This window comes from Solea solea, chromosome 18, assembly GCF_958295425.1.
Source record: "Solea solea chromosome 18, fSolSol10.1, whole genome shotgun sequence".
Taxonomy (NCBI): domain Eukaryota; kingdom Metazoa; phylum Chordata; class Actinopteri; order Pleuronectiformes; family Soleidae; genus Solea; species Solea solea.
In genome coordinates, this window is record NC_081151.1 from 15,925,824 (window position 1) to 15,938,043 (window position 12,220).

The following is a 12,220-nucleotide window of genomic DNA, read 5'->3' on the forward strand; positions in this document are numbered from 1 at the left end:
ATTTAACAGTTTACATACAGTTTATCTTATGAAACATCTTGTGTAAAACAAACTTTAACAGTGACGTTCTTTTAAGAAGGTGTTTCTGCTTCCTCACACCTAGAATTAGAATTTGGATGATGGAGAGGTATTACTTTTGCTGCTCCTGTGTCATTAGGCCTGTCTGCAGGAATGCCAGCAGCTTTGTCATTAAAGTCTCTGAGCAGGTGTATCTGCGTCTGTGTCTGTGCAGGAACACGCGGCGGACTGCCGAGGTCTGGATGGACGAGTTTAAACAGTACTACTACACCGCCAGGCCGTCGGCCCAGGGCAAGGCCTACGGGAGGTTTGTCAGTTACACTGTCGTCCTCTTCTTTCTGTGTTTTTTAGAGACGCAGGTTTTTAGCGTGCTGTGTTTACATGTGCGTTTTTATAATTTGCATTTAGCTTTGTATTACTAGAATAGGGCTAGTATTTTTGAAAAAATTGTGCTTCCCAACCTCAGTTTCCCATGAGTCGAGAAATATCTTCATTCTTTTTTTTGTTACGTCACCAGTGACACTTGTTCCGAGCCGTGAAAGTGCAACGCTGATTCTGCACTTTTTAGACCCACTCGACCTCATTCCCAGAATGTAAACAGTGTCCGCCATCTTTGCTAACAGTTACGCTAACAGGACCAGGTGTCTCTGGTGGGCACGTAACAAAGAAAAGAATGAAGATATTTCTCAACTCAGGGGAAACTGAAGTTGGGAAGCACAATTTTTCAAAAATACTAGCCCTATTTCAGTAATGCAAAGCTAAATGCAAATTTTTCAAAAATACTAGCCCTATTTCAGTAATGCAAAGCTAAATGCAAATTTTTCAAAAATACTAGCCCTATTCTAGTAATGCAAAGCTAAATGCAAATTTTTCAAAAATACTAGCCCTATTCTAGTAATACAAAGCTAAATGCAAATTTTTCAAAAATACTAGCCCTATTCTAGTAATGCAAAGCTAAATGCAAATTTTTCAAAAATACTAGCCCTATTCTAGTAATGCAAAGCTAAATGCAAATTTTTCAAAAATACTAGCCCTATTCTAGTAATACAAAGCTAAATGCAAATTTTTCAAAAAAACTAGCCCTATTCTAGTAATGCAAAGCTAAATGCAAATTTTTCAAAAAATTACTAGCCCTATTCTAGTAATGCAAAGCTAAATGCAAATTTTTCAAAAATACTAGCCCTATTCTAGTAATGCAAAGCTAAATGCAAATGTTTCAAAAATACTAGCCCTATTCTAGTAATGCAAAGCTAAATGCACATTTTTTAAAAATACTAGCCCTATTCTAGTAATGCAAAGCTAAATGCAAATTTTTCAAAAATACTAGCCCTATTCTAGTAATGCAAAGCTAAATGCAAATTTTTCAAAAATACTAGCCCTATTCTAGTAATGCAAAGCTAAATGCACATTTTTCATAAATACTAGCCCTATTCTAGTAATGCAAAGCTAAATGCAAATTTTTCAAAAATACTAGCCCTATTCTAGTAATGCAAAGCTAAATGCAAATTTTTCAAAAATACTAGCCCTATTCTAGTAATGCAAAGCTAAATGCACATTTTTCATAAATACTAGCCCTATTCTAGTAATGCAAAGCTAAATGCAAATTTTTCAAAAATACTAGCCCTATTCTAGTAATGCAAAGCTAAATGCACATTTTTCAAAAAATACTAGCCCTATTCTAGTAATGCAAAGCTAAATGCACATTTTTCAAAAATACTAGCCCTATTCTAGTAATGCAAAGCTAAATGCAAATTTTTCAAAAATACTAGCCCTATTCTAGTAATCCACAGCTAAATGCAAATTTTTAAAAAATACTAGCCCTATTCTAGTAATACAAAGCTAAATGCAAATTTTTCAAAAATACTAGCCCTATTCTAGTAATGCAAAGCTAAATGCTAAAAGCTAAAACGACAGCACTGCTGAAAGCTGGCGATCATGAGCCGAATCACAACCTGTTCAGTCGTATTTCAGTTCAGTGACATTTAGGAAGTACTGAACTAATATTTTAAATGAGATTCAGTGAATAATTCAGTACACGGAAAACAACTGTTTCTGTTTTATACGTTTGTCACATATAACACGACGTCACGGCGTTTCCACGCAGCCTCAACAGATTTGATATCCGTATCAACTGACACGGATTCAACTTTGACATGTCTTTGTCTCTCATTTTGTCTCTTACGTCCATCCTCTTTGTCGTTTTTTCCTCTTTAACTTTCTTGTGTTTTGTTCATGCAGCATCACTGACCGTCTGACTCTGCGGCGAAAGCTGAACTGCAAACCTTTCCGCTGGTACATGGAGAACATCTACCCTGAGCTGAGGTAACGACTCCGGACTGACACGTACAGTTAAATCATGTGACAGGATGCCTTTCAGACGCCTGTATAGTGAATGTATTGTATATAGTATATAGTATATAGTATATAGAAGAAATGTGTTCTTGTTCTTAACTTAACTAAAAATGACACATATTTTATAGAATCTATAAACATTCAGTTAATTTGAAATGTAAAAGTGAAAAAAAATACAGTTTTGAGCTGTTTTGACAAATGAACTTTGGTAAATATCAAGAAAGTTGGGTGCGAGACATTTTTTCTGAATTTGGCGTTGACGTATGACAAATGCAGCGGGTGATTTTTTTATTCTGGGTCAGAGACGCAGTGATGAGTCATATTGTGTCTATTTTACTCCAAAATACTACAATAATCAGCCACAACATTTAAACCATAATAATAAATCAAGTCTGAATTTCCCCTTTTTGCACAAAAACAATCTTGCAGTCCTTCGGGGCAACATGACCCTGACGTTCTGAAGCAGGGATCTAAATATCTAAATATATCTGATTTGTATGAGAATCTCTGAGTGAATCCTCAAAAGAGTCATATCCACTGTGTGGCTTCTCTCCAAATAACTGTGGTTTCTCAAATTGTCATTTTTCGAGGTTTGTGAGTACAGTTCATGAGTGAGACCTTTCCCTGACCTCCCTCCTTGTCCCCCAGGGTTCCTCAGCAGGACGCTGTGTCCAGTATAATGAAACAAGGTGGTTTGTGCCTGGAGAGTCGCGGGGCCGACGTGCTGACGCTGGCAGAGTGCAGGGTCACTGGAGGCAACAGGCCGCAATCACAGGTCAGAGATCTCTGGGCACTGTGGCTCTTCCATCCAGCCATCTTTTACCGCTTTATCCTCCACATGAGGGTCACCCGGGATAAAGGGACACAGAAACAAACAACCATCCACACTCACACCTATGGTCAATTTAGAGCAGGGTTCTCAATCTCAAGTGACCTGGGGGCCAATGAGTGTCTAGTTTGGTCAGTAGGGGGCCGGTCAAGTGAAAACAAAGTCCAAAAAAGGTTTTTGAAAAAAACACATCAAAATAATAATATTTCATGTGTTTATTTTAATATGGAATGATAAAAGGTTTACAATATACATGTATTTATGCTGTAAAATGAATCTATTCATTTAATAACAGAAATAAGTTCATATTAAGTGTTAGGCCACATGACATTGATTGGGGGGGCCGCGTGTGGCCCGCGGAGACCTCTGATTTAGAGTGTCCTTTGGACTGTGGGAGGAGACCAGAGAACCAGAGAGAACCCACACACACACAAGGTGAAACTTGCAAACTCCACACAGAAAGAAACCAGGATCCGAACCAGTGACTTTTTTGCTGTGAGGCGGCAATACTAGCCACTTCACCACTCTGTAGCACTGACACTAAATAGGCTCATATGAGTTTTTTTGAAGGCACAAGGAGAATTGTATCGTTGCATGAGGATAAAAAAAAAAGTAATTCCTACAAGACTCTTTTGTAATGATTTATTTCTTTGGACATGTTAGGAGACGTCATGTGTTTCTATTTGAGTCAATCCCAGGATCCTTTACTTTTCTAATTCTGTCACAAATGTGAAAAAAGCTCTTATGTTGCTAGGATGCACAGCCAAAACATGCCCGTCCCTTTATTTCAATTTGGTCAAATGATTCAACATGAATTAATGTCACAGTTTTACCACGACATTAATTCTGATGCATTTAGTCTCAGTTATTATCAGACGTTGGACGCTGAGATTCAGATGAAGGCAGGAGAGGGAAGAGTGCATCACTGACACATGTGGTCAGAGAATGTAAAAACTTGGACGGCTTCTCTTCTTTTTTCCAGAGAGTTCGCTGACGTCAAGCGTGTTAAATCAGTCTGACAGAGATGTAGTGGCAGATGTAGAGATGAAATGACAACCCTCTGGCTTAAACACCATGCACACTTGTATTAGTCCACTATCAGTGCTGCTTCTCCTACGTTATAGTCCTGGTCATGAAGGAACTGTCACCCACACAGACACAACTTCATCATATGAGACGAAACATATTCGTCATTGACCTTTTTTTTTTCTTGTATAAAGTACTTTAAAGGGATACTTGAGTAAAAGTACAAGTATCTTTCCAGAATATAACTTTGGCAGAAGTTGAAGTCACTTTTAAGTAAAGTAAAAGTCTTAAAGTTTATGACATCTACTGTACGTAAGTATCAAAAGTCATTTTCTGATATAAAATGTGCTTAAGTTTTAGAAGTAAACGTATTAAAAAAGTTAGGATTGAGCCATGGTGGCTCAGTGGTAGGGCGAGTTGTCTTTTGACTAGAAGCTTGATGGTTCAATTCCTGGTTCTTCAATTCTATGTGTGTCCTTGAGCAAAGACACTTAACTCCTAGCTCATCAAGACTATATAAATACAGACCATAATACCAACTCTTCTTCTTCTGATTTTGTTTGGTAGTAACAACGATAGTTAGTGGAAATGTCGTGGATTAGCAGTAAAAGTTACTAGAAATATAAAGTTTTTGTACTGTATGTCTAATTAGAACAAGTGTATTTTTTTCAGGTACATAAATGTGAAATGTGTGACTGAAATGATGATCATAAATAATTTATTGTTTTTTCTCTAAGACTAAATAAAAAAAAAACGGGTGACAAAATGAACAGTAATGTGGAATAAACACTTCTTGTACCCGCCCGCCCCTGCACTGCTGCTGTATGCACACAAACGCTCCCTCAGTCGGGTCTGATAGTTCTGCTTGACGGAGCTTGTTTTCACGATCATGAGCATTATGTGTTTTGCAGAAATGGGAGCTCATAGAGCCACTGATCCGACAGCAGGACCTCTGCTTGGCCATTTCCTCCTTCGCCTCAGGGTCAAAGGTCAAGATGGAGCCCTGCAATACAAAAGAGCCCAGACAGGTAAGAAGACACAAATCGAGTTAGTTTTAGATGGACGGACGGACAGACTTTTGGCTCGCTACAAATCTAATCTAACTTTATTTGTAAAGCACTTTAAAAACAACAAGAGCTGAAACAAAGTGCTGTAATAAAAATCGAAAAAATAAGACGTAAAACAACAATGAAACAATCAAATATAAAGACAGTAATTGTACAATAAACGTCTCATACTGGGTCGAAAGCCAAAGAGTAAAAGTGGGTCTAAGACAGACCTTTATGAGTTTATGTTTTTAAAAAAACCTGAATAAAGTCAAGAAAGATTGTTCCACAATTTAAGGATTTCTAAACAAATAAAAGAAGAGTAGTGAGGCCAAAATGGATGTGTTCTTTCTTTCGTTCACGCTCAAGGTTAAAGGATGCGCAGCAGCATTCTGTGTGAGGTGATGACATGAGCTCACAAAAAAAGAAGAATTCAGGCTTTTTTCCTTCCACTATCAGTCATGTGAACAGCGGGTGTTAGTTTTTCCAAAGGTTATTTTCATGTTTGGAATGATGACGTGAATTCCTCCTGGATCTGCAATCATTCATGGAACATTTGGAGGTAAGAGTCGGACTGAGACGGATGATGATCAGGGTTAAATCTCGTCTTAAATGCATCTAATGTTAAAGGAAGATATTTTATAGAACAAGCGCTCCCATAACTTCACATCCCACCCTGGTCCTTCCACGTTCTCTCACTTTTCTTTTTTTTTTTAACACTTTTATCTCATGTGAATTCACTTTGGCTGCATGGGTGAGTGAGCGATGACATCGAGGGGAGCGTTTATTAAGTGGAACATGTGTGAAAAATGTGTGTGTGGGGACTGTGCGCAGGCCAAGTGTAATCGTTCAGAGATATCACTGGGAGTCAGCCAAGCTGACAAGCAATCAGTTTTTGCTGTGGGAGACATTTGACCTCATTGCCTTGAGTTTGAATCGACTGGAAAGATTTAAAAAAGAAATGTGTGTATGGTGATGATAATCCCTACGTGACAGGATGTTTAACTCTTTGAGAAGGGATTCACGTTGCCTTTGTAATGCAAATATGGTATTGTGGTGTTTTATCATTCATTTAGACTACACTTTGACAGTTATACCTGTTTTATTCGTTTTGAGAGACTTTTCTTTGTTTAATCTTGTAAGGATTCCTTAGGTTGCGTTATACTCGCCACATTTTCCTTAAATCCTGGTATTAATGCTCATTTTAGGACATTTTAGAAAAAAACAAACACACATAGCGGTGTCTGTTCACACGTTCACACAGGATTTTTAAGACTAACCTCTACGTTCACCTCCACACTTTGATCCATATCGCTCTGCGTCACTTACTGTGTCGTCAATGTTGCAACACTTCCACACACAGTGACTCATGTGACTGTGGAAAGTGATAAATGTATGGATAATTGGTAACACTTTAAAATAAGGGTCCCTTAGTTAATGTTAGTTATTAAGCATTATTAAGCATTACTTAACTGTTAATAATATGCTGTATAATGCATAAATAATGAAAACTAATTACAATATTAAACTTTTATTAATGATTTATTAACTAAGTGAGTAGTAAACATTAATTAACTGCCTAATAATGCATTATCTACTGTGTTAACAATGCTAAGTAATACATGATAATGATTGATAATATATTATTAAACAGTTCATTAATGCTTAATAATGTATTAACTAACGTTAATTAAGGGACCCTTATTGTAAAGTGTTACCGCATAATTAAATAAATCAATTTGAATTATTAGTTTAAGAGAAAACATCACAGGGTTTGTGTGTGTACCTGAGCTAGTTATAGGGTTTATCTCATTTTTTTCCTCTTTTATATATAATGGGTTATATGTATATACGTATACATATATGCGTACAGTATATGTATGATTTAATTACAATTCAGAATGCTACGATTTAATACTCTAACCACCATATGAATGCATCTTAATGCATGAGGAAAAAACAATGTATTCATATTTGTAATTTAATAAATGTAATAAACATGGAATCAGATGGTTCTCTATAATGTGATTAAGTTACGTAAAAACTGAATCTTAATAAGATTTCTTTGTGTTTCCCTATATTTCCATGCAGTAGGTGGTAAATGGAACAATAATACAACAATATAAAATATACAATGTGCGCTGGTTTAACAAATCTTTAATCCTTTGTTGTATTGCTATTGATTTTGACATTTATGATCAAGAGGAACATCAAGACACTTTTTTTACACTCTTTCTGTTGACACATTTTTTATCTTTCATTTCAGCTCTGTATTTATAACACGATTTCCAAAGATGATAAAACATTTCTGGGAAAATTATTTAAATCAAACATTTTTGTGTAAATGTTTGTATCATCTATTATTGATGCGTTTTGATACTTTGCAACGGTTGTTTGGATACAGAATAAACAGTTTGGGCCCAAAATAGAACCTTGAGGAACACCACAGCTTCTTTTCAAATGGTTAACCCTTTAACACCAAGCATATCGCAGACGTTTTTCTTCATTTTAAATTGTTAATACATTATTTTAACATGCAGCAAATTGTCAATAAGTGCCAGATATTGAAAGTTATTCTGGAATAATGGGCAAAAGCACTTTAATGACCTTATGACAGACATTTTAAGGACATTTTAAGGATTGTGTGTTCATGGCTGTCTTTCTATTGAACCTTTTAACAGTCAAATAGTTGTATACAAATATATATATATATATTTGATATTTAAAAGTTAGTTAAACCACATTTAGTGATTAGATTTCCACCACACAAACAGACCAGGAGATTTTATCAGCAGGTACAAATAGTTTCTGTCTGTTGTGTGATGGCAGGCTGCCCTGAACTGCATCAGACCGATGATTTTTCCACTGTGAGAGCAGCGGATCAATCATTCATGTGATTACTGTAATCCAGGTCTGACTCCGTCCATTACTCACCACTAACACAAACCTGCTGGGCTCATACACATCGTTTAACGAGCAGACGAACATTGCAAACCAAACAATCTCAATCTCAATCTCTTCCTTTTGTTTTTGTCTCTTTCTCTCTCTGCAGAAGTGGAGGCCAAAGGGTCCAGCCCTGCAGCACATGGTCAGCGGCCTCTGTCTGGACAGTCAGGCCCTGACAGGACCTCCTGTTATCTCCCAGTGTCGCCCCCAGATGGCCAGCCAGACCTGGGAGCCACAGATTATCACCTGAGCCACATGATAGCTGATGTAGCGGAGGGAGAGAGGGAGGGAGGGGGGTGGGGGGGGGCAGATTCTGGACCCAGCCTTGAGAAGGACTCAGGGGATCCCGCACACCGTCTCTCATCTTGTTGAGGGTGTGAACGGACTGAGAACTGTACTTTTGTGACGTCCCGCTCACGTCACACGGCCACTTTTAAAAGGCCTTGCAGAGCCTTTTTGTTTCCCATCTGTACAGAGCTTCATCCTGCAGCTCCTGTGTGTAATCTAATGGCACTTTTCCATTATGCAGTTATAGCCCCTACTTGGCTCTACTCAGCCTGGGTATCAGACACTTCATAGTACCTCCTCAACGTGGGTGGGATCGTCATAGCGCGGCTGTGCGAACCTGCCGCGACGTCGTTTTTATACGCGGTTTATTGTTGGGTTTCTTGTGTCGGACGCTGCGCTCGTCCAGCGACGACACTCTCCTGTGCGGTCTGTTGACGTCACATTATAGTGTTGGCTCAGCTCACCTGGAACCTCGCCAGAGCAGGTACTCAAAGAAGCACCAGGTTCCAGGTACTACTGCGAATAGCAAAAGCAAAAGAAATTAGTAGAGTCGAGCCGAGCTGAGCCATGCTAGAACTACATAATGGAAAAGCCCCATAAAAATGCCCTATTCAGACCTGGTACTAACACCTCGTAGAGCTGGGTATCAAACTTATTTACTTTATTGGTATTGACCGAACGTTTGGCTTGTGTGTGTGTGTGTACCTGGTATTCCTTATGTTGTGGGGACCTAAATCTGTCTACACAGTCCCATTATGGGGACTTGTCTTCAAAGGTTATTATAGTTAAGGAAAACTGAAATAACGAAAACTAAAATTGAAAAAACATTTAAGGTTCTGAATCTGCAAGAATACAATCCATCCTCAGGACAGATTAGACTCCGCCTCTTCAGCGGACGTCGTCTGATCCGCAGCTGTAAGGTCAGACTCGTCTTAGACGAGGGCTGAACAATTAATCACCATTTTATTGAAACCTTTGAAAATCAACAAAAAAAAAAGCCAAAATATCATGTTCGATAAATTATTGTCTTCATCTATACACATTTATTTCTACACAGATCTATCACAGTAATCCTTTTAAACATGTTTTTCAAATGATAATGAGAATAATTGTGTAAAAATGACCATTCCCTCTTATATCGCAATCCTAATTCCTTTCAATATTTATTCAAAATTGTTCAGTCCTATCTCAAACACAAATGTATTCTTGCAAATGTTCATGACGTCACTTTGTATGTTAATTAAAAGTGTATGTATTCTTGTGGTTTGCTGTGTTGAGGCCAACATGGAGGTAAGAGTATATTGAATAGCCAGCAGGGGGCGACTCCGCTGGTTGAATGGAAGTCTATGTGGATATTGATCTTCTCCCTCTCCTTGATTTATTGCATCAGAAAACATTTTCCTGTGGAGTTAATGGTCTTAAACTTTAGTTTCAGCTCGTGTTTAACAGAAAATCATGTCAATTCTCCTCCCATTTAGAGGAAAATAGGTAAGTATGGCACATATGAGTGGACGCCAGTGTGATTGACAGCTGGGATCATCCAATGGGAGTCTTGTTTGGATGGACGTTAGTACCAGGTCTGACAAAGTCCTGAGCTTGTACCTGAAAAACTGTTGCACATCTCACTTTTTCATTTCCTGTGTCTATGGTGGGTTTGACTGTTTGCTTTAAATATGGGAGCTGTGTGGATGAGTGCGTACTGTCCTGTAGCACCTGACGCAACTGACCGGCTCTGGACGGTCACCGCTTGTCTTGTTGCCCGTATCGTCGTCGTACGTCGAGGCAGGTTGAGTGTGTGGACCGGAGCAGCTTTATGTTTCTGTACAGCCAACTCCAATCCTTTTGCTTTTGAAAGCACCGTGCGAGGCCCTGTCGCGAACATTATTTATTGTTTTGCATGGTCTGACCCAAAGAATGTGTTTCTTTCTTCTGTCTCTCTACAAAGTTTTGTGTAAATATTTGAAGGAGACAGAAAACAGCTTGGTTTTTGTGTAAAGTGCCCTCTATGTTGTTTGAAAAATAAAATGGTGGTAACAGAGAAACTGTTGGTGTAATGTGTTTGGATTTGCAGCAAGGAGTTCATTCTCCAGTTATCTCATAAATTAATTACCAGCTATTCTGATCATTGATGAATTGGTTTGAGTGTATGTGTTGTTGTTTTTTTTTTTAATAATTAAAACAACTTCTCTGGTTTTTCAGCTTCTTAAATTGGGATTTTCATGTTTCTCTGCTCCATATATCAAAAGCATCATTAATATTGAAAAATGTTTGGTTTGTGGACAAAATAAGACATCTGAAAATGTCCAGGATTGGAAACTCTGATCGACATTTTGTTTCCCAAACAAGTACGAAATTAATCAATTAAATAATCAACAAAACAATCAATGATGAAATAAATCTCGAGTTGCAGCCCTTTACATATATGTGTATATACATACATATATGTGTATATATATACACACACACATATATGTACGTATATATACATATACGTACATATATACACATATACACACATATATACATATATATGTATATATACATACATATGTGTATATATGTATGTATATATACATACATATGTGTATATATATACACATATACACACATATATACATATATGTGTATATATGTATATATACATACATGTATGTGTATATATGTATATATACATACATATGTACGTATATATATATATATATACATATATGTACATAACTAGAAAAACGTTTGACCAGGGAACTGCAAGAATGTCCAAACAAATAAAAATGAAGAAAACTATTTTGACAAAGAAAGAAAAACATCTATATATATATATATATACATATGTGTGTGTATATATATATATATATATATATATATATATATACACACATATGTATGTATATATATATATATATATATATATATAGATGTTTGTGTATGTATATATATATATATACATACATATGTATATATATATACACATATGTATGTATATATATGTATGTATATATATGTACATAACTAGAAAAACGTTTGACCAGGGAACTGCAAGAATGTCCAAAATAAAAATGAAGAAAACTATTTTGACAAAGAAAGAAAAACATCTATTTGGCAACAAAAGTGCATTTGTGACACAGTGGTCTTTGTCATTGTCTTGGTTCAGTAACCGTAACCATGGTTACTGTTGCAAAGAGACTGAACCTCATATGTTTGTCAAGTCTTGGCAGAAAGGACTTGAAGGCAAATGTCTCCTCTGTGCTTGCAGCTTTAATTTGTCTTCTTTTCCTTCAATATTACCTCCACATCTGGTTCGACTTTGAATGGCCAACAGACTCTTTGCATATTTCCCTGAGCCCTGATATCATCCCGTAAATAAAAAGTGACTTAAAGCTTCAGCTGGTTCTTTATTGCGCTCATTGTCTGCACTGACCAGTCATTTCCCCTCAGTCCCTCTCATACTAGCTTTTAATTGTTGACACTTACATTTACCTCTACCTTGGTTTTGTATTGTTTCTTGGCCTTTTTACTCTCCAACACATTAGTAAGCTGTGGTTTGTTTGCACACACATTTATATGCCAAACAGTGTCCTTAAAAAAAATGAAATATGAGCATGTACAGGGTCAGTGAGACCATCAGTATCTGAGACAGAATCCTTATCCGTCAGTCCAACTATCGCTGCAATTCACAAAAAACACCTTCAATCCAGACTTCAATTTATCAAACTTTTTC

At 37.1% G+C, this 12,220-nt stretch overlaps 1 protein-coding gene across 1 annotated transcript in view; it reads left to right on the forward strand.

The window, feature by feature from the left end:
- Positions 1-9,164, forward strand: part of galnt16 (UDP-N-acetyl-alpha-D-galactosamine:polypeptide N-acetylgalactosaminyltransferase 16) — a 36,886-nt gene extending 27,722 nt beyond the window's left edge. Inside the window, exons 11-15 of the mRNA XM_058616075.1 lie at positions 233-325; positions 2,257-2,340; positions 3,019-3,145; positions 5,137-5,253; positions 8,324-9,164. Of these exons, the coding sequence (XP_058472058.1) occupies positions 233-325; positions 2,257-2,340; positions 3,019-3,145; positions 5,137-5,253; positions 8,324-8,467 (565 nt within the window). The 3' untranslated portion in view covers positions 8,468-9,164. The remainder of the gene's footprint in view (positions 1-232; positions 326-2,256; positions 2,341-3,018; positions 3,146-5,136; positions 5,254-8,323) is intronic.
- The last annotated feature ends 3,056 nt before the right edge of the window (positions 9,165-12,220 follow it).